This window comes from Falco biarmicus, chromosome 4, assembly GCF_023638135.1.
Source record: "Falco biarmicus isolate bFalBia1 chromosome 4, bFalBia1.pri, whole genome shotgun sequence".
NCBI classification, from domain to species: Eukaryota; Metazoa; Chordata; class Aves; order Falconiformes; family Falconidae; genus Falco; species Falco biarmicus.
Genome location: NC_079291.1, coordinates 77,578,894 through 77,606,023, shown reverse-complemented (window position 1 = coordinate 77,606,023; position 27,130 = coordinate 77,578,894). Strand labels below are relative to the sequence as shown.

The 27,130-nt window shown below is 38.0% G+C and overlaps 1 protein-coding gene across 3 annotated transcripts; it reads left to right on the top strand.

The window, feature by feature from the left end:
* Nucleotides 1-450: 450 nt before the first annotated feature.
* On the top strand, nucleotides 451-26,803 carry MARF1 (meiosis regulator and mRNA stability factor 1). Of its 3 annotated transcripts, none has more exons than XM_056334738.1 (27): nucleotides 451-581; nucleotides 1,904-2,111; nucleotides 3,762-4,427; nucleotides 5,448-5,622; nucleotides 6,993-7,219; nucleotides 8,091-8,208; nucleotides 8,933-9,105; nucleotides 9,872-10,306; nucleotides 10,836-11,005; nucleotides 11,104-11,265; nucleotides 11,965-12,154; nucleotides 12,872-13,050; nucleotides 13,958-14,038; nucleotides 14,387-14,623; nucleotides 15,411-15,530; nucleotides 15,889-16,064; nucleotides 16,316-16,536; nucleotides 17,250-17,392; nucleotides 18,728-18,861; nucleotides 19,305-19,507; nucleotides 19,995-20,222; nucleotides 20,997-21,227; nucleotides 21,337-21,549; nucleotides 22,299-22,359; nucleotides 22,452-22,592; nucleotides 23,635-23,805; nucleotides 24,340-26,803. In XM_056334738.1, exons 2-27 carry the CDS (start codon nucleotides 1,965-1,967, stop codon nucleotides 24,570-24,572), a joined length of 5,235 nt encoding a protein of 1,744 aa, XP_056190713.1. In that variant the 5' UTR covers nucleotides 451-581; nucleotides 1,904-1,964; the 3' UTR covers nucleotides 24,573-26,803. The 3 variants fall into 3 exon arrangements, with proteins under 3 accessions (XP_056190713.1, XP_056190711.1, XP_056190712.1); XM_056334736.1 differs by having other exon boundaries at nucleotides 3,759-4,427; XM_056334737.1 differs by having other exon boundaries at nucleotides 475-581; nucleotides 1,907-2,111; nucleotides 3,759-4,427.
* Nucleotides 26,804-27,130: the final 327 nt, after the last annotated feature.

Sequence of the window (27,130 nt, the reverse complement as noted above, 5' to 3'; positions counted from 1 at the left end):
CTCTGCAGGGCCTCTCGCAGCCCACCCCAGGCCGGCGCCTACGGCTCTGCTGGGCCCTGCAGGCCCCGGCCCCGCTCAGGCAGCCGCACCGAGCCACCCCCCGCGCTGCAAGGCGGGGGATCCCAGTGTGAAGGGGCACAGGGGCGCTCCTCAGCGCTCCCGCCGCCCAGGGCCCCGGGTGTCCTTGGCCGGGCCCCCCCTCATCTCCTGAGATGCCGCCCTCATCCCCTCAGGGCGGGCCCGGGCACCCTCCGACTGGGCGCGGGCACCTCCACAGATCCCCTACCCCAGGTCGGGGTGTCGCCTAGCCCCGCCCCGGCCCGCACGCCAACGGCCGCCGGGATCTCCGGGCCCCGGGCCGGTTTAAAAACCCCCGCGCCCGGCCCGGCCCTGCCCGCTGGGGAGGAGGAGGAGGGAGTGGAGCGGAACGTTACGACAGCCTCCTTTGCGGCAGCCGGCTGGTTTCCGGTGCTCGGCGTTGCTTGACGGCAGAAGGAGCAGAGAGGGAGGAGGGAGGACAACAAAGGGGTGTGAGGGGCCGTGGCGGCATGTGAGGGGTGGCGGCGTTGGCGGCGTCTCAGGTGAGGCGCGGCGGGCGCGGGTAGGGCAGAGCCGAGGCGGGCCCGCCGCCCGCCCCTCGCCTGGGGCTACCTCCGCCGCTCTGCGGCAGTTGGGGAGGCCCTGCGGCCGGGAGGGGCCGGGGCCAGGGCCCGCTCCCCTCGCGCGGGCAGCCCGTCCCCCGGGCGGAGCCGTACGGCGGCCTCGGCCCGGCGCCGCCCCGCGGGCGGGAGCGGCCGCTCGCCCGGCAGCGGCCTGGGGCACGCTGGGGCTGCCCGCCGGGGGTGGGGGCGGGGGCGGCTAGGGCCTCGCCGGCTCCCTCCGGGCTGCGGGCCGGGCCTCGCCGGAGGCACCCGCGGAGCTGCGAGCCGCAGGGGGCAGAGCGCGGGCGTGTGCAGTTAGTGTAACTTCTGGGTTTTTTCACTTGCCGTTCTAATTCCCAAACGAATTGGTGCTACCAGACGTTTTTCAAAGTAACGTACTCTGGAGTTGTGGAACTCGATTGATTTAATATGGTATACACCGTCGTTTTGGGGTACTTAAGGTTCATGTGGATAAACGTTTCTTCTTTAAAAGGAAATCAGGCTTTTGTGGTTAAAAACAATGCTGGGGCAAACGTAACGCTATGGAATGTATTCCACGGTTAATGTGTTTAAATGCAAAAAACCCCTGGGGGAGTGTAGTCTAATCCATGCAGTCGAAGCCTTCATTGCTAGTTGTAGTTTTTCTGGCACAATGTGGCTGGCCCTGAAAGAAGTTGTTTTGCTTCTTTGTGGTTTTGTAAAGCTGAATTGATGTGGTGTGCTGTGGGGCTGCTTGAAAATTAGTAGAAGTATTTGTAGAAAATTTTAATAATTTAAAGCTTTGTTTAAGTATTAAGTGCTGTGTGCTTAATACAGGTGTATATATAGTTTTGTTAGCCAATGGAAAAACAATGAATATGCAGTTTAATTCTTTCACCTGTGCTCAGTTGCACCTATTTTGTGTTTGCTGATGAGCTGTTCTTAAAAACCGGCCTCCTGGCTTCTCTTTCTAGGAGAATGCGTTCTTAAGTTTCAGGGAATTATTTCATGTTAGTAGTGATGCGTTTCTGGAACTCTGTGGATGCCATGGGTTTTCCTCGGACCTGTGCTGCAGGTCACAAGGAACATTCCTGTACTAAATAGGGATAGTCAAGGCCATGTCCCATATGCATAATTAAATTTAACATAAATAATGCAGGTTCAGTCATCTAGCAGTAGTGGAATTGATAAGATCACTGTGGTTTTTCTCTTGTCTCAAAAGTTATTTAAAACATGCTTCTTTTTTTTGTTTGTGTCATTCTTTTTCTTTCCCTTCTCTTTAGCAGGTGGGAAGAATGAAAGGAAGGGGTGATGAAAGAATGTTGAACCTTTTTGTTTGGCTGTATGATGGATGGAAACAGGACAGAGAACCTCTGCAATAGATCACTTGGATGGCTTCAGCGACAAGAGAATGATGCTAAACCATGGCTCTGGAAACTTTCTAATTGCTTTTCTGCTGCTGAAAAATCTTTGCCTTGCAGTGCAAAAAGGGTAATTCATTGCTTTACTAAAAGCACGGTTGATACCCTGCTACAGAGCGCTAGAACTGACTGCGGTGTTATTGCTGATGAAAGGGAGTGAGTGGGGAGGGGGGAAAGAGGAGACAGTAGGTACTGTGGTAAGTACAAAACCTACCTGGGTATTTAAGGTCTTCCATTGTGTTCACAGCTCTCTTGTCCGTGTTGGTGAAAGCAGGCAAGCTGCTTTGCTTGACAGGTTTTACTCTCTACATCTTTGTTTGGAATGATACAACTGGCCCCTTTAAAAAGGGTGTAAGGCAGCTTCTTGAAAGCTCTATGAAGTTATGGATGAAGAGTAGAGTAGGGAAGTAGTTGTCATGCTTCCAGATTTTATCAGTTTAATTTGGAAGCAAATTTAGAACTCCATGAGTTATTATTATATAGTAGTTGCAGCAATTATGGATACCGTTCTTCATGAATGTCTAATTTTTCCTGTTTTTCCTTTAAATGTTCCTGTTCTGTAACTGTATATGATTCTATATATTTAAGGTGCTAAGGAATAGGAATAGTACAACACAATGATTGACTTGAGTAAGTAAGCTCTAGCTGTGAATAACACTCATTCATGTGTGTTCAATCTGACTTTCAGTAAAAGACATGGGGGAAAACAGATAACAATGTATCCTGTTGTGTTGCTGTTCTCATGTGTGTGGGGTTAGGAAGGGAGCTGCCGTAATTAACATAAACCATTTCCAGACAGTTTTTTGGCAGAGTGTATCTTCAGTTCATATGATGTGGTATTGGGTAGAGAGAAATGGTTTTGAACTTGGGTAATAGATTATTCATTACCATGTAGAAGGAAATTTATTAAATTCTGTTTGAAAAGTAAAATTTGTTTGCTCCAGAGCTGTAGGCCAGTACTTTCAGTGAATTGTGTGAAGGTTAGGTCTACTGACCTTGACTGTTCTGGTATTCCTTATAGCCTTGCTTAGTTTTCAGTGCTGGCATTTAAAAAACCCCCTGTATTTCTCTCTATGCCTGTATGTCTGTATGTGTCTGTCTTGAATTGGAGAATGAAAAGCACTTACACAGTGGTGCAAACTTGGACTTCTCTGTCCTCTGTTAGTCTACCTGCTTAATATAATTTCTAATTTTTTTAGAATCTTAGTCTTTTAATGCTTACTTCTATAACTTTGAATAAACACTTTAGAATTATTATTATTATTAATAAACTGTAAGATGTTTACTTATGTACCTCCAAACTGTGGGGTTTTTTTACTTTCCATTGCATCCATTTATGTTTGCTCTTACAAGAAATAAATCTTTTTTTGGTTTGCAATTGTGGAGTATCTCTCAGCCTTAGCCTAACAGCTCTGCTTTTCAAATTCCGTTTTACAGACCTGTTGCTACTTGGTTTATAGCTTTTTGGTTTTGTCCAATCCAAAATTGGATTTACAAAATCCAATGATGTCAATATATCTCAGGCTGGCATACAACTGGCATGTTTCTTTTACTATTTTATATGCTCAGACAGTGAGGTAACAGTAATCATAAAGATAACGCTTTTCAAAATTCCTGTTCTTGTCAAAATTGTAACAGTCTAAAAATATGCTTGCTTATACTATTATATTGTTGTTGTATTTATGTATATGAATGTAACTGAGATTTCACTTTCCAGAAGGATTACATGGAGAACAAGAAAGCTGCTGTAGAATTGAAGGATGCTTCGTCTCCTTGTAATGCTGGCTCTAAACTGTTCCCAGCAGTACCGCTTCCTGATGTTCGTCCTCTTCAGCAACAGCAAATACAGCTTTCACCTGGCCCGAAAGTAAGCTGCTGTGCTCATGGCTCTGACTCTTCCTGTACTCCACAAATGCATTGTGGTGGTGGTGGTGGTAACTTGATTCACCCTGGCACAATATTAGACTCAAAAAGCACTGGGACAATTACTTGTCAAGTAGGGTCAGGATTTGCTTATCAGTCTGCATCTTCACTGAAGAACCCTCCAGCTAGAAGCAATTTGGCAGGCATTGCAAGTGAGTTCCCTGGCATGTGTGTAGAAAACAGTGTATCTTCCTGTCAACATCTGCCCTGTTGTGGAAAACTCCATTTCCCGTCCTGTCATGGTAACGTGCACAAACTGCATCAGTTTCCAGCCCTTCAGAGCTGCACATCTTCTGGCTATTTCCCTTGTGCTGAATTCACGAGTGGGGCTACAGGCCACTTGGATGAGCATATTGCACAGTCGGAGCTAACATCACGTGTGTGCGCCAACCCTTTGCACCTAAACATGACACCTTCAGTTTGTTTAAAGGGCTCTCACTACTGCAATGACTGCTTGAGCAAGGTTTGTACACATCACATTTCTCTTTTATTAGGCATGGTATATGGTTAATGTTGAAATAAAGCTACTAGAGCAAAACACCAGCTTCCGTGGGTTGCAGCTTGCATCTTCCTAGTCGCTGATGCACAGTCCAAATTATATGCTTTTTGAAGATAATCTCTTTTCTGAGGTAACATTCAGTTCTATAGGAAAACAAAAGAGACTGTTGCAATGTTTGGCTTACAGGGGATCTGTAATGTACCTAAGCAGAATTCTGACTGGATTTGAAAGACAGTTACCTTTTTTGACAGCTCCAATTAGTGTTCCATAGTGACTGTGAGGAGAGGCTAACAACAGTTAACATGTACCCTTGGGAAGCTGATTAATAAAGATCCGTTTGGAAGCCAGGTGAAATGTCTGATGCTATAAGGATATTCTAGTTTTGGTTTGATAGGTCTTAGTTCAGTCTTCCCAAATTTGTAATTTATACCTCAATACTAATTTGGTACACTTCAGAACTGATAAAAACTGCTTGAGTTTTAACAGGAATTTCAAGTGAAATAACATACTTGGCTTTGCAAGATGTTGTTACTTAAACTTTAAAATCTGATTTTCCAATAGAAAAGTGAAGTGTCTTAATTTCAATAAACGATGAATTCAGTATGTTTGGAATTATGACTTAATATTTTTGCAGGGAGGGAGGCGATTCAACCTTGTACTCTTTAATGGTGCTGATTTCACATTACATGGTGGGTTTTTTGTGGTGGGTTTTTTTTTTTAGAATACATATTGTACTTCTAAAGATGGCACATCTTGATGTGCAGTTTAATAGAACCTTTCCTTGCATTTGGACATCTAGAGCTAAGTTTGCCAGGAAAGACTTTAGGATAGAAGCTTCCTTCATCCAGGGCTACTGTTGTTAATCAACTTTGTAGAGTACATCTAACTTGCAATTTTGGCAGAAGAGAAAATTTCTACCATGTAATAGTATGTGTTTAAATTGTATACTAAATGAATATGTATTTTGAAAAATTATCCCAACAGCCAACCAGAAACAGCCTAGTTGATGCTGCTAAAATCTGGCCGAATATTCCTCCTCCAAGTGCACAGACCACACCTGTTCCAATCCCAATATGTAATGGCTGTGGAACCAAAGGAACAGGAAATGAGAAGAGTTTGCTGCTGGCAAGCAGCCTTGGCAAATCACCGCAGAAATATGGTAAACACTTGTTTGAAACTTGCACTTAATGGATGTCCTGCTTAAATACTGTTGTACATCAAGAGTTTTTCTTAAATTGCACGGTTCTCTGGAAATGTCTGTACAGTCACAGAAGGCTAAACAGTAAAAAAGATACCTTGTTTCTGTTTTGCAGAGTCAAACTTGAATTTACTTGTTTTGACTATCTAGTTTACTGTACTGTTTTCATAGAGTTTTGATTTTTTACTATTATTATTTTCAGCATTTTAAGAGCTAGGAAAAGAAACACTAAGGACTTGGAAGCTATTTTGTTCTGGTGGTGTATAAAGAAATTTTCTTCAGCCATACTTTGAAAACAATTTTCTTAGTCTGTAGTGTCTATTGTGATTTCATATGCACTAAAGGTATAACATAGTTACAATACAGCTTTTCCTCAGTGTTCTTGAGGAAAATATTGTGTGAAATAATTGGTCTTAGTACAGCTTTAGTAGTGCTTCAGTTACAAAATCAGAGCTCATATGGAAGTTACAGACTTAAAATTGTGGAAGAATAAGAAACTGGGTAGTTTTAAGACTGTGCCCATGTTTACCTTTTTGAGGTGCAACACCTCAGTGAAGTGTCCTTAAAATTTCAATTCCAGTGAGTCTTGTAGAGGGAAAACTAGGCAAATGTGACATTTCTCTGCTGTACTTAATTTTATATTCTCAGTTAACATGAATTCTAAGCTAGTTTTTGACCTGTGAGGATTCTGTGTCATTCCTCACATTACCAGTTGTTTTGTGGGGATGGAATGGGCATATAATGTGCATTCAAAATGATATAGATACTCAGAGTGCTGAAGCACCAGAAACTTTATTTGCACTTCATAGCCTGTAACAGCAAATACTCAGCCTCACTCTCCTAACTGTAGGATACTTCTCTGTTTGTTCCATACAGTGTTAATTTTCTATAATCCCTGACACTATACTGATAATCTTATCCAATTTTGTTTAGATTCTTTATCTAACGCACACTAAATTTGAACAACTTTCATGTTTCACTTCCATTACTGATACAGCACCTGCTAAGTTTAGTGTGACAAACTGCAGGCAATTTTCATGACACATGACACTTCAGCCTTTGGTAACATTTTAAATACATTACTGGGTTGTTTGAGAGTTTAAGAGTAAAGCTGAAGTTGTCTTGCATCTTTATCCTAACTTGACAGTGACTACGTTTTTGTTTAAGGCTGATGTTTTTTAGATGCTGTAAGAAAATAAAATTGAACTTGTGTTCCTGGGCATGCTGTTCTGTAAAACATAAAGCTTCCCATGTGCAAAGCTTATAGTATGCTAAGTTTTTAATATTTTTGGTATTTGGAGATTAAAATGAGCTGTGTTAAACCTGTACAGGGTCTCCGGAAGTCGCAATAACGGGCCAAGTTCTGGAGAATTTGCCCCCCATTGGAGTCTTCTGGGATATTGAAAACTGTTCAGTTCCCACTGGCCGTTCAGCTATAGCAGTTGTACAGAGGATTCGTGAAAAGTTTTTTAAAGGTCACAGAGAGGCAGAATTCATCTGTGTGTGTGACATTAGCAAAGAAAATAAAGAAGTTATTCAGGAGCTAAACAACTGCCAGGTATCAAAACAGCATCTACTTGGTGTTCTTGCTTGAGAATTTGTGTACTGTGAGTGTGTGAATAGTGAGTCCTATTTACTAAAGCTTTGCTAGCTTCTGTGTGTTACAATACATGAGCTTGTAATTGGTTTATGGGTGGAGTCTTCAATGCTGAACTTTCCTGATGTGGTGTTTTTGAGACTACAGTCTGTAGATTACTCTTTCGGTGTTCACAGAGGATTTTGATTTCATCCAGTGATAAGTGGTGGTGATGATGTTTCTAGTGTAATACTACAAATCTGACTAAATAATTAACCTAAAAGGACTGTGATCTGTGAACTTCACTAACAAAAGTAATAGAAGTTATACTTTGCTGATTGGTAAGGACAGTTGTAAGTTAGTGGTATTGATTGGGGCACTTTTGATGCTACCTATTTTTCTGTCAATACCTTCTGTTTCTTGGTATTATTTTTTTTAACTTTTTGTGCAGGTTTCTATATCAGAAATTCCCTTCATGCCCCCTAAATTGCAGATATGGTAACAGGTTGACAGTTTATCTGCTTATATGAGGTAGAATGAATTGATAGTGAGTACTTGCTGTTTGTCACTCCTCTATTTCAAATGAGGGTTTATGGAATGTTTTTTAGGTATGTAAATTGTGATCAACACAAAACAGCAGAAGTCATCCCTAAGACATTGCTGACCTACTAAGGTTGAAGTTCATGGCTCATTAGAACAGTTTCAGATCCATGCATGTTGTATTTCATGCATGTGTGCATTAATTTATCTAAATAGAGTGCATGTGAAAGCTTGTATTGTGTTAAATAAAAAACACTTTAAGCAAGGATAGTTCACATTCAAGCTTTTCTGTAGAGTGTATGTACTTCCACAGGTGACTGTTGCACACATCAATGCTACAGCAAAGAATGCTGCTGATGACAAACTCAGGCAAAGTCTTAGGAGATTTGCTGATACACACACTGCACCTGCCACTGTGGTTCTTGTGTCAAGTAAGTGTTTGTGGTACTCTTCTATAGCGCAGAATTTGGTTCCTCTCTCCAATAGTACTTTTGCATATGATACTATTTTGCTTTCCACAAGTTGTGTTTAGAATTGGCTTTAACTGAATTGCTTGAGAATTCTTAATAATGTCGGTGGCAGCAAGGGAAAAGTAGGGACGGTAAGGTGAGAACCTGGCTTAGTTCAATCAGCATTGGAATCTGATGTCTTGTTGTTGACTGTCAGTAGGCGTGCATATAAAAGCTGTCTAAAGTTAGACAGCTTCAGCAGGAAGCTAATAAATTAAAACTCATTTAGTCTTCCTTATGGTAATCTTTCAGAATGCTTTGAGCAATATGCATTTGTTATTTTATTCTTGTAGCAGCATACTATACAGTTAAATATTCAAGCCAGTCAACTATTTAATTGCTGTCTGTTGCCTTGGGTTTCTCCCTAAAGCTATAAACAAATGTTTGTTACAGGAGTGTATGGTACTAGCTGAATGCCTTGTAAATGAATTGCTAGAAGTTTCTATTAAAAAGAAGCCCTTGTCCAAGACTGAATGCTAACTGCTGATTTAAATTATGTCTGTTGAGAAGCCTTGTAGCTGTTGGTGCTTGTTCATTGGAGATTTTCAATGATAAATAGAACTCTGAAGTGAGATATGGGATTTTTTTTTTTATTCTGTCTTCTCCATGTTTTTTCTTCTTAATTCTATTTTTTTTTTTATTTCAGCGGATGTAAACTTTGCTTTGGAACTCAGTGACCTGAGACATCGACATGGTTTTCGAATCATTTTGGTGCATAAAAACCAAGCTTCTGAAGCACTCTTACATCATGCTCATGAGCTCATTTGTTTTGAAGAATTTATTTCAGACTTGCCACCAAGGTTACCACTAAAAATGCCGGTAAGATTTTTAATTCTTAATGCAACAGACATTGCACCCCCTGCTCCCCATCAGCCAGTTTAGGGGGAGAGCAGGCTAAATATTATCTGTGGTTTTTTTGTGTTGAGACATGTCTGCTGCATATTTGACAGTTTCAGTTACTGTCACATGAAGGTATGCTTTCTGCTTTAAGACTGAGAGAATGAAATAGAAGTAATTAAAGTAGCAAGGTTGTGTTCTTATCACTAAATACTTTAGCAGATAATGTGATCTTATGTGTCTGTTTCACTGGCAGAAAGTTAGGGTAAGAAATTAGTTGAGTATTAAGACAGCTCTGTGATGCTTTCTTAACAGTTTTGAGTCATGCTCTACTGTTTTTTTGGGGCTTTTTGTCTTCCTGGTGGTTCCCTCTGGATTTTCTGTGTTGTTGTTGCACTGCACTCAAGGACTTTTCTTTCTTGGAAATAACTTCCTGAACTATGTGTTCACATGCATGTGTGAATGTATAGGATTCTTGGGTTGCAAGATAAACATCTTGGTGATGTTTATCTGGAGAAGGATCAGATATTGATCAGGGTCTCTAGTCTCTTCAAACTTTATATTGGAGCTTGAAATTTGAGTATCTACTTTGGTATGAGAGTTTTCCAAACAAATTGAATGCTGCAAAAAACCCCCCTTGGGAATGGTGAGGAGAGCATGTGTCACCAGAATCAATGTAAAAACACTGATTTTTGAATGGGAAACTATTCTGACATAGTCAAATTAAGATCTTGCTCCTTTTAAACAGGCATGCCATGCACTATTGTATGTTTATAATCTGCCAACAAACAGAGACAGCAAAAGCGTCAGTAATAGACTTAGGCGTTTGTCAGACAATTGTGGAGGGAAGGTGCTGAGCATTTCTGGAAGCAGTGCAATTCTCCGTTTCTTAAATCAAGAAAGTGCTGAACGGGCTCGGAAGAGAATGGAAAATGAAGATGTCTTTGGTAACAGGATTGTAGTGTCTTTTACTCCCAAAAACAAAGAACTTAATGAAACAAAAAGCTCCAGCTTTGTGGGAACTGAAAAGGTGAAGTCTCCCAAAAAAATTAACAAGAACACAAAGCTGTGCCTCCTCAACAAAGACTCAAGTGATCAGTCTTCTGGTACCAAAGGCTCTGCTGGGAAAGGATTACAGATTCATGGATCTATCATCAAACCCACAAATGTTAAAAGTTTACAGGTACTGTTCTACCTAGTTTAGTATTCTTGCTTTTCCTCATGTTCTGATATTGCTTCTGTTACAGCTTTATCTTAAACTTGTCAGTCTTATTTAATGACTAACTATAACTTACAGTAACATTCCCAAATGAGAGTTATGATGTTCTGCTTGGAAAGCAGACAACAAATTTGAGGGTTTTTTTCCCCACTCCCTGACACCTTTTTCTCATCTGGAAATACTGCTGGTACTTAGTCTCAAATCCTAGGCCAGTTTTGACTTTTGTGTTGGTGTTGAGTATAACATCTTGAGTGATCCACTTTGCCTAGTTATAAAGAAAACTAGGGCAGATATAGAGTATAGCAAAAGTATTTCAACTAGTTGACGTTCTGCTATTTTCTGACACAAAATCAAATATTCCTCGTTTTGAAGTGCCAACAAAAATGTTACTAAAGAAAAAATTGTCGGTTATCTTAAGTTTCTGACACAAGGAGAACCTCTGAAAAGGAATGTCTGGTGTTTTAATGCTGACCTTTGGCCTGTTTTAATATAGGAGCTGTGCCGCCTTGAATCGAAGACTGTGGGTAAAAATGTTGAAAACCAGCAGGAACACTTAAGAGAGCAAATTCCCTCTCCTCAGAGTAACTCTAATGCAGCAATTCCTGTGTCTCTGGCAACCAAAAAAATTGGAATGGGAGAATCATCCTGTAAAAGCGGTCAGAAGTATGTTTAAAAACAAACATTAATGTTAGCTACGGTTTTTTTTACGTGAATTCTGCAACATAATGTTTTTTCTTTTTCTTACATATATTTGTAAATAGAAAAGACACCTCTGCTTCCAGGAGCATTACCAATTCCCCTGTAGATAAAAAAGACAAAGATGAAACTGTATTTCAGGTCAGCTATCCCTCTGCTTTCAGTAAGTTGACAGCCTCAAGACAACTCAGTCCTTTACTCATGTCTCAGAGTTGCTGGTCATCTCGGTAAGTGTCTGTGTCTTACTTGGGAGGTGAAGTGAGATTTCACCAGTATATACATTGATTATTGACAGATGCATAGAGAGTTGTGCATGCTAAGCACTTTGATACGCTGATTTATGTGGGGGCAAAAGGAAACCATGATGGTGCTGTGTAACAGCTAACAGGGTGCATGTAAATAGAAGATAGTGAACTTGTCTTCAGAAACTTGTTGTGTGGCAGTTTTTCCCTGCCAACTTTGTCTTTAAAGCTTCTGAAAAATCTGCAGAAGTAGTATTGCAGACATCTTGCTTCTCTTCAGTGCCTTTGATATCCTCAGTAGAAATTCATCCAGGCCCATTCAGTTCTTGTACATTTAAATATTTGGCCTTTGCCAATTATTGAAATCATGTGAATGAGTTTGACTTGTTTAATGTGTTAGTAAGAGAGCAGGAAACTTGGTGCCAAATATATTATTAAATTGAGTTACTTTGAAACATGATATGAATGGTTTCCTTTCTTTTTATAGGAAATACTTGTCTCATCACAATGTTTTGCTTGTTGTGAAACTTGTTTTGCCTGCACACATACATATTAGGAAAATACTTTCAAAGTGCAGTGTTTGTGCACGTGACCTGTGTCTATTTTCTGATTAATTTTGAGATGTCTATATATCAGAATTGTACAATAGCTACTTGAGCTCATACATTTTCTTGTTTTGCCCAGGAGTATGTCTCCAAACCTCTCAAACAGATCATCTCCACTCACGTTTAATGTAGTAAATCATACCAGTGGTATAGACTGCCCTGATCCTTTTGCAAATGGTGCAGACATTCATATCAGCAATATAGATTACAGATTGTCCAGAAAAGAGTTGCAGCAAAATTTACAAGAAGTTTTCTCAAGACATGGCAAGGTAAAGGCTAAAATACCTTTATTAGATCTGTTTTTTCAGAACTTCTGGTTTATTACTTATGGACACATATGTGGTCTAGCTTTGAGTGATTAGGAATGGAACGCTTATCCAAACATGACTTAAACTTTGTTAAAAGGAGGTGGTGTTTCCTTTAAAAAGGCCAGATCGTTACTTGTAATAGGTTCATTTGTATGTGGTCTTCGTAGATCGGGTATTCTGAAGTTCTGTATATAACGTTCTTAGTAAGTGGCTCATTAGTCATGCAGAGAAGAGACTCAGGCTTTAGCTGCATAACCTTTTTAAGCTGTAAAGCTGAATTCTTAATGTCAGCTTAAAAATCACAGTGAAAACTGAGTTTCTGTTTTGAATCCTAAGTGATCAAAACCAGATATGGAGAGTGTGAATTGGTGAAAAGCAACTATGCAAGAAGTCACTTCTGCAGTGGCTCTGTTTGCCTGACGTGTAGATTACGTTCTTCTGGCATAATCTTCTACATGGGAAGATGATGCTTGTGTCAAATATCATGGCCTTGACTTGTCTAAGGCTCATTGCACTTGGTTCTTGTTTGCACTGTCCTATTGGCTGTGGTCCATCTTACTTGGTTCCCTTTGGCGTTACGTTCAGCTCGTGGCCAAAGCAAGACTGTGCTACTTTCGTGTTGGCTTGCCTTGGGTTAATGATTTGTGATAAATATGTAAGATCTGTTCTTTGTTTTAGGTAAAAAGTGTAGAGCTCAGCCCTCATACAGACTACCAGTTGAAGGCTACAGTTCAGATGGAAAATCTGCAAGAAGCTATCAGTGCTGTCAGCAGTCTTCACAGATACAAAATTGGCAGTAAAAGGATCCAGGTCTCATTAGCAACGGGAGCTGCTAGTAAATCACTCGCTCTACTCAGGTACAAAGTGCTGTGTCTTCTTAATTGTTCTAGCATGTGTTTAGTAGCTGAGAGGTGATTTTAAAATACTAAGCAAAGGAGTGATAGGGAGGTAAAGTAAATGTGTGAAATAATACAGCCTAGCTAGCTTTCAGTTTAGCATTTTTACACTGCTTATATTTTAAGTTTCATCTGAGTACATCTGTTGTATAGTTTCACCAGTACTCTTTCATAATACTGATATACTTTAATAACTTAGTTTGTGCAGCTGAGTTAAGATTATGCTTGGCATATTTATTTCTTCTTTCCTCCAAGAAAGTGCATCTCTTTAGAATATGGGATACACATTTTAAAGGCTGTTGTTGTTACTTTGGTCTACATCTTCTATATGGAAGATGACAGAACTACAGTGCTGATGCTAGGGAGAATACAAGTATTTTCTGTTTCAATCTTTTTCTTACTGAAAGAAAGCATTAGGAAGAAAGTTGTCTTCATTTATTTTTATTTTACAGAAAGCCCAAGTGCTGCACAGCTATATAATGGCTCAAGCCATTGTATAAGTTACAACTTTATTACAATCTTGCATTTTAGGTTATGCCTGTTGAAAGTTCTTAATGTAATGACCGGGCTGGTAACTTCTAATGCTGCAGCTTTAATGTTGCATTTTATAGATACCTGAAATCTTACCACATATGAAAGATGTAACTCTTTCAGAGATGTTACCTGTTAAGTTAGCAGAAATGTTACTACTTGTACTGCCATGATCTGAAGTTTCAACTTTTTGTAGTGCTAAGATGGAAGGGAATGCAATTTTTCCTGTGATATTTATAGTTCATAAACTGCGTCTGTAAGTATCTCACCAGTCTGGCCTGGGGACTTAATACTAACAAATTAATTTTGTGCTAATGTTACAAAACTTCTTTTATAGCTCAGAAACTATGTCCATTCTGCAGGATGCACCTGCTTGTTGTCTGCCTATGTTCAAATTCACAGAAATCTATGAGAAAAAGTAAGTTCAGTTGTGATTTTTTTTTTTCTTCCAGTACTTCAAAAAAGAATCTGCTCATGTGTTTGTTTAGTGAGTTATAGAGAGTAACAGAATGGAGTGTTACAGGTTTCTTGTTAGATGTTGCAGCATATTATCTGTCCAGAGGCAATGACTGGGATAGTGGCCTTTCTTAGAAGGTTATACTTTCAGTATTTTACTTAATTTTTCTAAATGGGGATGAATAGTTTAGTTAACTTAACATTTTGCATAGAGTAATTTCTAGCATATTACTGCTTCGTAAATGAAAAATGCAGGTTATTGCATTCTCTGTGTTTGTAATGTGTATTTATTTTAATATTTTCCTTTTAGATTTGGGCGTAAGTTAGTTGTATCAGACTTATATAAACTAACAGATACCGTGGCAATCCGTGACCAAGGAAGTGGGCGGCTGGTGTGCCTCTTACCCAGCAGCCAAGCCCGGCAAAGTCCATTGGGATCTTCACAGTCACATGATGGTTCATCAGCAAACTGTAGTCCTATAATATTTGAAGAGCTGGAATATCACGAGCCTGTTTGTAAGCAGCATTGCCTGAATAAAGACTTTATGTAAGCTGTGTATAAAATACTATAAAATCTCACAAAAAATTTGAACAGCACTTAACGCTTACAGGTTTATTAAAGTTGAGTTAGACATGTTCATACAGCATGCTCCAGTCACTGTTTATATGTTTACAAGGGTAATTCAGGCAGAAAATAGAGAGATGGTACAGTGAGTTTTCTAGGCAGTTCTCAGTCTGTTCAGGTAAGATTACTGTATTCTAGCACAGCCACCAAGATCGAATACCCCTTAACCAGAAACTGAAAGGTACACCGCCTTCCTCTGGTTATATAGGAAGATTATACACACTAGAGATTTCTAATAGCCTGAATTTTATTATGTAATTATAGCTGGAACTGATCATTCTTCTTTGCCCTCCAGTTACATTTACTAAGTGATTCATACTGGGTTGAAGATTTCCTGAAGCTATAGACAAAGTTTTTTGGCTTATTCAATAGCAACCAGGTTATGCTACTAGAGCAGTTATTAGATGATTGCTGTCATCTGTCTGGTATGTGCTGCTAAAACTTAATTTGAAAAATTTAATCTAATAATGGTAAAAATCTGGCCTTACAAATGTTGCTTTTCTCTCCTGGAAATTTGCTGTAGCTGTATTAGTTTTTGTGAAGAAGAAAAGATGGAAGTTGCTTGTGGCTGTATATAGTGGTATTGTCAGCTAGTAGCAGTATATTGTATGCATAATGTTTACTATGGATGTGTATGTGAGTAAAAGCATACTATGCTTAAGCTATGTGTAGGATGAGCATACAAACTTGAACCTCTTGTTTTTTACAGTGAGCATGAGTTTGATCCAGATTCTTATAGAATTCCTTTTGTGGTTTTGTCTCTGAAGACATTCGCTCCCCAGGTTCACAGTCTTCTACAGACACATGAGGGTACTGTGCCTTTACTAAGGTAAAGTATTTTAATTTAGGCTTTTAGTGTATGGGATGATAGGTTAAAGATTTAAAACTTTATTGGTGGCTCTTGTAATGCTCTGAAACTACCTGTTGTATAAAACCACCAGTTCTTATGTAAGGTGGTATCTTTTATAGCAAGTAAGTGCCTTATGAAGTTACTACTCTTTGAATTCTTGTTAAGCAAAAAAAATAACACATACTTATTTAAAATGTCTGTGTAATGAAGACTTCTATAATGTATTATAAGCTTGTTAAAGCCTTTTGCTCAGGAAGTGTGTCAAAATAATGGTATTTTTAGGACAATTGTTATAGTGGTATTTTAGTGTATAATGGAAGCTTTTTTTCTTCCAAAGTTTTCCTGATTGTTATATGTCAGAGTTCAATGATCTTGAAATGGTGCCAGAAGGCCAGGGTGGTGTTCCTTTAGAACATCTAATTACCTGTGTTCCTGGAGTTAACATTGCCACTGCCCAAAATGGCATTAAAGTTATTAAATGGATACATAACAAACCACCACCTCCTACTACAGGTAAATATTTCTATTTAAAAATTTCTTCTCTGAATTAGTCTTTCCACTAAAAAATTAAGAGGAGCATAAATAAATTGAATATAATTATTAAACTTTTTATAAAGATAAACTTTTAGCTTGAATGTTCATTTGTTTGTTGTTCGGGTTTTTTTCTCCGGTGCTCTAGCCTGTGTCATAAATAAAGTGCAGTGCTTACTAGGAGAGGTATTAGTGAAAGGTTCAGTAATACGATTATTTTTTTTCCCTTTTAGATCCTTGGCTTCTACGTTCTAAGAGCCCTGTAGGTAATCCACAACTTATTCAGTTCAGTAGAGAAGTGATAGATCTACTTAAAAGCCAACCGTCCTGCGTCATACCTGTCAGTAAATTCATCCCAACATACCATCATCACTTCGCAAAGCAATGCCGTGTGTCTGACTATGGGTATTCTAAATTAATGGAGCTGCTAGAAGCAGTGCCTCATGTACTGCAAGTGAGTTATATGGCACCGTTCCTTTTAACATGGGGAATTGTATCTTCAACTATCTGAATTACTGGTTGGTATTGTGTAACAGATGCTATGCAGTTACATAGTCCACCTTGAAAGAGATGGTTAACTGAATCTTGAAATGCAATTGTGGTCTTTTTTTTTTGACATGTTGTTTCTGGCTTATTTTTGTCCCCACCCTTCTAAAACAACTGGGGAAATGAACTCTTTATTCCAGAGGCTTAGATTAAATAGTTTGAAGCTGCTTTTAGCCTGTAGCTACGGATTGGTTTTGATTGTGGTGTTTATCATAAGAGCACAGCAAATGCTGAGTGCTTTTAAGTTAGGCTGTAATGCATAGCCTGTGACTTGAAGGATTTCTGTGTGAAACAAATTGTGTGGCCTTATGTTACAAATAATTCCACTATGGTCACATACACCTTACTACTTTGAACACCAGTTGGTTGTAGAATTTTAAGATAACTAATACAAATGTGCAACAGTTTGAGTAGTACTCATGGAGGAAGCATTTCTTAATTTCTTGATGACATATGCCTTAGTACACAATATATGGCTTTATGAGGCTGCCTTTCCAAATGCTGTCTCTATTACTCTCTATTACATCCTTTATTTCTAGCCTACCTGTAGTAGAACTGGCTCCTAAATATCTTGTAAAAATTTACTGAGAATGTGAATGATAAAATAAAATTTTCTTTCAGATTCTCGGTATGGGTTCCAAACGCTTGTTAACGCTAACACACAGAGCTCAAGTTAAGCGCTTCACTCAAGACTTACTGAAGCTTCTGAAATCCCAGGCCAGTAAACAGGTTATTGTGAGGGAATTCTTACAGGCTTATCACTGGTAAGTGAACTTTAATGATACAAGAATGACTATGCAGGCCATGTCTATCAACAGTGGTTTTAAAACATAGTGCAAGACAGTCAGCGCTTTCAATCTTAATACAAAACTGTGGCAACTATATTGCCTATTTGTTGTGATGTGGAAGTTCAAACTTCTAATGAAAACAAAAATTAAAAGCTGTCTGGCAGACTTTACTGCTTCCTTTAGTACTAGGTCCATTAACTTTATTGGAGTTTGGAATAGGTTATTGTATTTTATTGGTTCTCTTTGAAGCCATGACTGAAAGGTTGGATTTAAGCAAGCAGGTCATGGCACACTAACATGAACAATAAAGAGAAGATCTAGTGTTAGACTTTCTTCAGAGGGATACATAAAATTTGATGAAGTGAAAAAATGATTGATTGTTAATAGATACTCTTCTTTAACTGGATCTAGCAATGGGGCAAAAATAAGGAGTAATACCTGTCTTCATATTGCCAGGAAGAACATTCTATTCTAGCATGGTTAAAAAAAAGCTGTTTAGGTTTTTTTGAGAACAAAGAATGATGTTTTCCTTAATACAAAGACAGAAAGTAGTACTTAATGTGCTTTGAGGAAACCATAGCATTTTTCATGCTACATGTGCTATTGTGCTGCATGCACCAAGAGCTCCTTTTTTGGAATGCATGCTTCTACTTACACTATTGGCAAAAACAGATTGGTTTTTTTCCACATCTTCTAAATGTACATCTCCATTGTAGTCAGCTCTGGCCATTTGTTGAATAAGAAAATATGTGGAGTGTTGTTGCTTTGAGAGGTTCCTGTCAGGGGGCAGGGTGGCGGTAAAATGCCTTTTAATATGTTACATGGTATTGTGAATCTTAATATGGTTTTCCAGGATATGGTCTCTACCTTCTCTTGAGACCTAATCTTAAGAAGAACATATGTCCATGACTATTAAGCAAATACAGACTGAAAGTGTAACTATATGGAGCTGTATAACAAGTGATCTAAGAAAATGTAATTTAAACCTGAACTTGAAAAATATTACTTTATATTGTCACTTGCCCCAATTAGTTTGAGGCATCTACTAGTTGACATATCATCTCTTTATTCCAGTGTTACGTGAACCATCAGTGTATCTTATTTTTCTGGTTAGAACAGGTAGATAACTTGAATTAGGAATATTTTCCCCTTTGTTTCACATACTCATTATTGCCTATATAAAATGATGTGGGTTTTTTGTTAGGGCTTGAGACTTGTTGTTTAAACTTACAAACTCTTTAAACTTACAAATTCTTTTGCATGCACAGCATGTATTAATACTTCTGTTTTAATATGTTCTATAACTTTCAGGTGTTTTTCGAAGGACTGGGATGTGACTGAGTATGGTGTGTGTGAACTCGCTGATATTATATCAGAAATTCCAGATACGACCATCTGTCTGTCCCAGCAAGACAATGAAATGGTAATTTGTATTCCCAAACGAGGTATGTCCATGTACATATTTTTACTGTTGCTAAAGAAATTGTTCTTTGACTATATTAAAACTGTGCTAACTCATGTATATAAGGGTGACTTAGATTTTCTGATAGTTGTGTTTCTATCTTCATAACTGTTATGAACTTCTAGCAAATAAAGAATGTGTCATTCTAGGAACATTTACAATGGAACAGACAGGAAAGCAGGTGGCAAAACCCATAAAGTTATTACTTCTGCATGTAGTTAAACTTTCTGTGGAGTAATTAGTGGGTTGTTTCCACACAGCAAAAATACAGACATCTTTGTCCAGTTATTAAAGGTCTTCAGTGGTAGAAATAGTGACTTCATGTGATAGGTGATAAAGCTGAAAATCAATCATTGTGTTTTCTTATGTTCTGTTGCATTTTATAAGTGTTGGTTACATAGCTCTTGCTTTATTCTTGAATTTTAGAACGTACACAAGAAGAAATTGAAAGAACCAAACAATTTTCTAAAGAGGTAGTAGACTTACTGCGCCATCAACCCCATTTTCGAATGCCATTCAATAAATTTATTCCTTCTTATCACCATCACTTTGGTCGTCAGTGCAAACTTGCTTACTATGGTTTTACAAAACTGCTTGAACTCTTTGAAGCCATACCAGATGTCTTACTTGTAAGTTCTAAAATCCTAAGTTATACTAAAACATTTCTCTGAGATCTGTACAACTGTTTCAGCCAGTGGTTATATTTCTCTAACTTCAGTGCGACTTAGAAATGGCACACGGTGCTAGACAGCTATTTAAGAAAGTCTGATACACTATTTTGGTGAAAGGATCTTAAGATTTTTAGCACATTCAGGTTAAGTTTGATAACAAATTCAAGTTTTCTAAATTGTATTACACTTACAGAATTTAGTGCATCAAAATTGAGCTAAGTTTCATTAAAGTTGTGTTAACTTGCTTTAAAAAAGGTTAATAACCAGTTGTCTACTGTATTTCAGAAATTGCATACTTTTTCTTGCTGTATAGATATCTTGCTATGTAGCAAGGCTCAGCTATCTCAAATGACTGCCTGCAAGCACTGAATTGTAGTACAGATAATACTTCTTATTATCCAGACTAGGTAAATCACTTTAACAAAGGATAATTTCTGTTTTGTAGGTGTTAGAATGTGGGGAGGAGAAAATTCTCACACTCACAGAGGTGGAACAAGTCAAAGCAGTTGCTGCCCAGTTTGTTAAGCTGCTGCGGTCTCAGAAAGACAACTGTCTAATGATGACTGATTTACTGACAGAGTACAGTAAAACATTCGGATACACACTGCGTCTTCATGACTATGATGTTAGCTCAGTTACAGCTTTAATGCAAAAACTTTGCCATGTTGTAAAGGTAATCTTTTATCTTTGTAGTTTATCCCTCCAAGAGGTATGTAATGTGTTAAAGAATTTTGTGTCTCAAATTACAGGTCTCAGTTTCCTTAATACTGTACTCTAGAAACAGTATTTTGTTGTGGGGGCAATTCCAAAGGGATTTTAAATATAACTCCTGTGTTCCTATGATATTCTCCTTGTTATTCCGTTGTTTCAACTTTCTTTGGGAAAACTCATGTTTGCTTAGTAAATAAGTAAAAAATGGTATTGTAGGACTTAGTTTAACAATACAGAATTTTTTCCTACCTGATTTTAACTGTGTAAAAGCAATAATTTTCTGGTAACTGTAGTAGTTATCAGTCTCCTAATGTTTTATATTCCTAACTTTTAATCTATGGTTTAAGGCTTTGACTGTCAATGTAACTATGTAGATGGTCTTATGTAAGTGGAAAAGAAAGGTTACATCTATGTGGACATACTAGTTTAGTTGCTCTAAATCTGTTAATTTAGCAGCTGGTATTCAGGCTGGGCCTCAGTCAGGTCCAGCTGGCTTGGAACAAAGAGTAAAGTCATGTCTACTGTGTGGACAGAAACTGCTACACAGCTTTTGTGTGTTTAAGGTAATTTTTTCCATGCAATAAGCTGCTTTGTCCTGTGTGCTTTTGGCTAGGGGAGTATCAGATGCCAGTATATAATACCAGATGCAGCTGTGCTCAAACCCCAGCTACACAATTTATTTGTAAATATTAATCTCTTCGTGGTTCCTAACTTCATTTGCAATTCATTTTTCTAGGTGGTTGACACAGAGTCTGGCAAGCAAATTCAGCTGATAAATAGAAAATCTCTGCGGACACTGACTGCCCAGTTGCTAGTCTTGTTGATGTCCTGGGATGGAACATCCTTTCTCTCTGTTGAACAGCTTAAACAACATTATGAATCAATCCATAGTACTTCACTTAATCCATGTGAATATGGATTTATGACCTTAACTGAACTCCTCAAGAGTCTCCCTTACTTGGTTGAGGTATGTAAGCTTTATCCTTTCTGGTATGTTTAATACTTTGAAAAGACATTGTGAAGTAGAGGATATGGAAGTATGCACCCTATTATTTTCCTTTCTTTTTTTCCAATAGGTTTTTACCAATGGTACAGCAGAAGAGTATGTGAAGCTTACAAATCTGTATATGTTTGCGAAGAATGTAAGGTCCTTGCTTCACACTTACCACTATCAGCAGATCTTTCTTTATGAGTTCCCAGTAGCATATAGCAAATACACAGGAGAAGTGCTGCAACCTAAAGCATATGGATGCAATAATTTAGAAGAGCTCTTGGGAGCAATTCCACAGGTGTGAAGAATTCTGTTTTGCACAATTAAACTGAGACTTCTGCATGGATTAAAAATAGCTACACAACTGCAGCTTCTGTTAATTGCTGTGAATTACTAGAATAATTACCTTCTCAAAGGAGGCTTATGCCAGTAGTGTTTTTAATAGTTTCTGAGAAATCTGGATGGTGTTAAAAGATTTAAAGAAAAGTATTTTTTTACGTGTTTTGTTCAAACTTTGCTTAAGAACTTCCTGTTGAGGCCACAAACATCCTTGGCATCTTTATCAAGTGCAATAACTGATTTCTGTCGTGACTGAATGAAAGACTGTACAGCACTGAAGCTTCATTTTGATCAGGGTAGACTGTTGGTTTTAAGAGTGAAGAGTTGTGGGACCTTGTGAGAATTGCCACATAACTGAATCTTCCTGTGGCATCTTGTCATTGTATGGATAATTTTGTGACCTAGTTTGTGGCTATAAGCTTTCCTTTAAATTAATCATTCTGGAGTGTGACAAAATGGAATTTTACAACTCATGTTTAAACACAGGTTTGTTAATATATAGTTAGTATACTTTCTAGCCCTGTGGTTTGACTTTGGCATCAATTATTTTGAGACAAAGCTTTTACATGGGTAGTGTAGTACAAATTAACAACATTTTTTAGTTTACTTTTAGAAATAACACCAGTGCAAGGCTAGATGAAAGGCAGTGAGCCTGGTTTTGAGCTTAGTATATGCCGATGTTTAATTTTGCTTTTTTTTCTTCTTTAGGTGGTCTGGATTAAAGGGCATGGCCATAAGAGAATTGTGGTACTAAAGAATGATATGAAAAGTAAGCCATTTCAATTTTGAGCTGTATCTTTGTTTTTTTTTTTTTCTCAAAGAAGTAACTTGAGTAAACGAACCAAACTTGCCTTTTTGTAGCTCGTTTTAGTTCACCTAGTTTTCCCCCTGCTGATCATGTGGATGATCATGGAAATCAACTTGCTGACAATAACGGACATATTATGGAGACCCCAGGATCCACTTCATCAATGGAACTAAGTCTAGGAACACCTAGCAACGGTAATGCAAAAGCAATTTATATAAGAAATCTATCTTGGGGGAAATAAGCAGAGTAATCAGAGCAGCATGGGGGAAAGCTGTGTGAGTTACTCAATCCGAACCTCTGTAGAAATGCTTTATAGCTTGAAAGCTGTTGAACCTCTCCCAAAGTTTATAGTTAGATACATGTCCTCTTCACAAGGGCATCTGTTCTCAGCTGTCAGCATACATATATAGCTGTTAAAAGTACTGTACTCTTTCCCATGGATTTATGTGGAGATTGAAGTCTACAAGCATAAAGCTAATGAGAAAAGACGGTCAGCAGCAGCTTCTGCTAGGAATGTCTTCTGTATTTTGATAGGAATGTAGTGCTCCTTTGTGGCATTATGTTGGTTGTGTTGTTACTTATTTAACTTATTTACAAATAATAATGGCAGTCTTGTTAGTATAAATCTGCAAATCAAAGTAACTGGGGAAATGGTGACCTCATAGTTTGTGTCTTGCTGTGCTCTCCAATTTCATTTACTACCTGCAGGTTGGAGAACATGTGAAATGATTCTTGAGTTACTATTTCAGAAGTCTAGGCTTGTCACTTCATTTTGAAACTTTCAGCTTAATTTTCACCTGTAAATGTGTTAGATGGTATATAAATAGTTGATAGGATATTGGTATGTCTGTGGGGGAAGTTGTCTGGTAACAGGCCCTTCTGTTAAAGACTGTTCCTGTGGGACTTGCCTTCCTCAGCTGCTCTTCTATTACTCAAGTTTGGCAAATGCTGGATTTTAGTATAGGGGTATATTTCCTCAGGCAAGGGGTAGGTTTAATATCCTGTTGCTTTGTTTGCTGTATTGTAATTAGTTAGATATTCTTGATCCAGCAAAGTAATTTTTGGGTGAATCTGAGGTTAGTTTAGTATTAAATTCGTTTGATACTAGTATTTCAAATACAGCATAGCTTTCAAATCTTCAGAATCACACCTGAAGACTTTACATTTACTAGTTCTGAAATACTGACATCTGCACAGCTTACAGGTACTTTGAAAGATGTTCCCTTATTTTTGTAGTTTCTAATCAAACTGAGCAAGAACTTCTTTGCCTCACAAACACATCTCCTGTTGACCTCCTTTGCGAGCCAGTTCCTTCCTGCCTGCCATCCCCACAACTGAGACCTGATCCAGTAGTTCTTGAGTCTGCAGACCTCATTCAGTTTGAAGAACGCCCTGCACCTCTCTCTGGTAAGAGTTTGCTTGCCTGTGTTCTACTACTTACAGAAAATAAATCATACGATTTGGAAAAGAAAGCATCAAACAAATGGTTGATAGTATAAAGTTCCATTTAAAGACATACAAATGTATTTAAATTGCACAATGGGATGTGTGGGAAATGCAGGTGGCATCCATCAGAAGCTCTTGAGTACTGACTGCAAGTACCCTATTGTCATTCTTTGGGGTGAATTTTATAGGGACCTTTATCCACCAATAAAGCTGTTTTGCCAGCCTGTGGGACCTTTTCACAACAGAAGTTTCGCAGTGCTTTTCTGAGCACTGAGAGATTTAATATGTGGGAACTAAATTAAACCTTCAAAATAGTACATGATGCGGACAGAACCAGAAGCAAGCATCACATCAGCTGCAGGCGTGAACATGCTTCTAGCTTCAAAGAAGGCTAACAAGTTCTTTTAAAATATTTTATTGCCTATTACCAGAGAAATAGTATTTACTTTTCAAGAATAGAGCATCAATAAATTGGAGTTGTCTTATTTATTTTAGAGATAATGATTTTAACAGAAGAAGAAAAACAAAGAATTGTTACTACAGCTCAAGAAAAATTGATCTCTGGTTCTGTGGTGCCCAACACCACAGAGAATGCTTCAGTGCCTCCTTGTCAGTCCTCTGAAACCCAACTAAACAAGGAAGCAATGGACAGCCCAGCCAAAAAGCAACACAAAAACAAGGTGAAATTGGCAGCAAACTTCTCACTTGCACCTGTAACCAAGCTTTAACTCTTTCTTTATAGTGTGAAAGACAAATACGTATGGACTCTGCACAAAGTAAAGCTATTTGCTAGCCCTTATGTATTTTAATGAAAGGCCTACAGGAGTTAATTTGTATTTAATGTGTTCTGTGAAGATTTTGTTCCTTTTACACTGAACACAGCTGTTAGCAGAGCAGATTTTTTTCTATTATTTTGAAAAAAATTCTGGCATTCGTTAAATTATTCTTAAATTTTACAGTTTTTCATAAATGTGTTCAGTAAAAGCAAAATATCAATTCAACTAAAATGGAACAGATTTTATTTTCTTTAAGCCTCGGTGGTGTAATCATACATGTAGCATATTGTATTCTATAGGCTGTTGCTTACTGGTATTGTTTCAGACAGTATTAATAAAATGCATGATCTGTCTTTCAAAAGCCTGTTGAGAAACTTTAACTTGCTGACCTGAAATGACAACAGTGAGGAAGTTGATTGTCCTCCAGAGGAGCAACTTGTTCTCTGACCTTTCCGATGACTTGTAACTGCATTGGAAATTCTTTTGTCTAAAGATGTTTGTGGAAGATTATGTGGATTTTTTGTAAAACTTGTTTTAAATGTGTTCTGTAGCTTTCCGTTCCATTTAGGAGCTTTCTAGGACATTGATGCTTTAAGCTTCCCTTTTATATTTAGTTGCAGTCTGGCATGGCTTTGGTTAAGGAAAAGACTGTCTTGGTGTCATGAGTTCAAGATACAGACACACAGATTTTTATTGTGTCTAGAAATTAAGTTAGGAAGATTCTGATATTTCTGAAATATGCATTTAATGCATAAATTACAGATAATAGAGCAGGTCTTATTGAAATGGTTTGGCTGGAAGGTATTGATGCTATTTCCACCTGTAAGTAAAGGTCAAACTACACGTGGAAATGCCAAGGTTCTTCTGCTTAACCTTGTTTGCTATTTTTAAGCATGTTCAGTAAATGGGAAGCTTATGGTTTGATGTGCTGTCTTTTAGCTGTGTCTTGTTTTTATTCTGAAACTTACTCCTAGTGTTGGAAGCTTTTTTTCAATTTGTGGCATCTTGTGTTGGCTTTCGAAAGGGCTGGCTTTGGAGGAGAGGTTAAGTCAGTGGGTGACCTTAACTCTAGTTACCAGAAATGTATGTCCAGTGTATGAAACTTTATACCCATCCTGGGTAACCATGGCATTTACAATGGGTTGTATTTGCCAGGCAGCAAACAATTTGCTTGTAGTATTGAAAGAACCTATACTAGAGGTTTTCCACTGGCCAACTGAGTATTTTTTTAGGTGGATTCTATTGTAATGTACAAGAGATGAAACGCGGGCTCTAATTTCTCAGCCAGTAACAGGAAATGCCACTGAACAATGGCTATAGACAGAATTTTACTAGTCAGATTTTGTTATAAAATCTTTTAAATTTAAGCAAGTATTATCAGTAGCGAATTTATAGCCATTTTGAATACAGAGAAACACTTGGAAGTTTTTCTGAGCATTATGGCACAGTATTTTGAGTCCTTAGTAAACCTTTACAGACATACTGCTATAGAAAGAAATTTAGAGTAAGCTTTCTTGGAATGCTTTTAATGAGTTAAATGCAAGAACATCTGCTTTCACCTTCAGTTTAAGGTTAACACTGATCAGTCTAGATCTTTGTTTCAGAAGAGCATGCAATGGAGAAGACCAACCTGAAATTATGTTTTCATGAAATGCAGCTACAAGTCATCTGAGTACTAAAGAAAACCAGATTTTTTTTGCTTCAGGGGGAGATATGGTATTTGTCAAAGTGAGTGTGGTGGTTATACCATTTATGGAGGTCAGCCTATCTTTTTCTGGATTCATGTGTGATTCTGATTAAATTGCTGTTTGAAAGTAATAGAATAATACTTTTGAGAAGTTGTGTTCATAGTGTAACAAAATACCTAATTGAATTGCAATATATTTTTTTATCCAAAGGGTTAAATGAATGATGTGACTTACAGATTTAAGAGCATTACAACCATGAAATTCTTTAATTTAACAATTAAATGTACTACTTCAGGTTCATGTCTGTTCAAAAAAAAAAAAAATGTCACTGAAGCCCTGAATTTATGCACTGTCTTTTTCTTGGAATGGGACGGAGAAGAGAAAATTCTTTTCTTAGCTGTCTACTTTGTTTGGACACTTTCTTTTGTGGCTCAAGCGCTGTTTCGTGTGTTGGGACCAAACAGTTGTGTCAATAAAATTTTCAAGCAAGCATAACTCTTGTCCTTGTCTGAAGACCTGAAAAAAAAAAAAAAACCCAACCCAAACTGTCCCAGAATCCTTAACTTCCTGTGCCACATTAAGTTTAATTATTCAGGTAGAGCAGAGAGCTAAAATTCAGGATTTAGTGAAGATAAAACAAATGCTATAAATCCACAAACTGCTCTTCTGGAGAATGAGGGTTTTTCAAATATTTGCAATTCAGCTGTTAGCAGACACACTTATCTCTTACTGCTCTTCATACAACATAAAGTTTAGGGTTTATTTTAGAAGGAAACTACTGTTTATCAGCCTAAAGAGAAAAATAGAGAAAGGAGTGTAAAT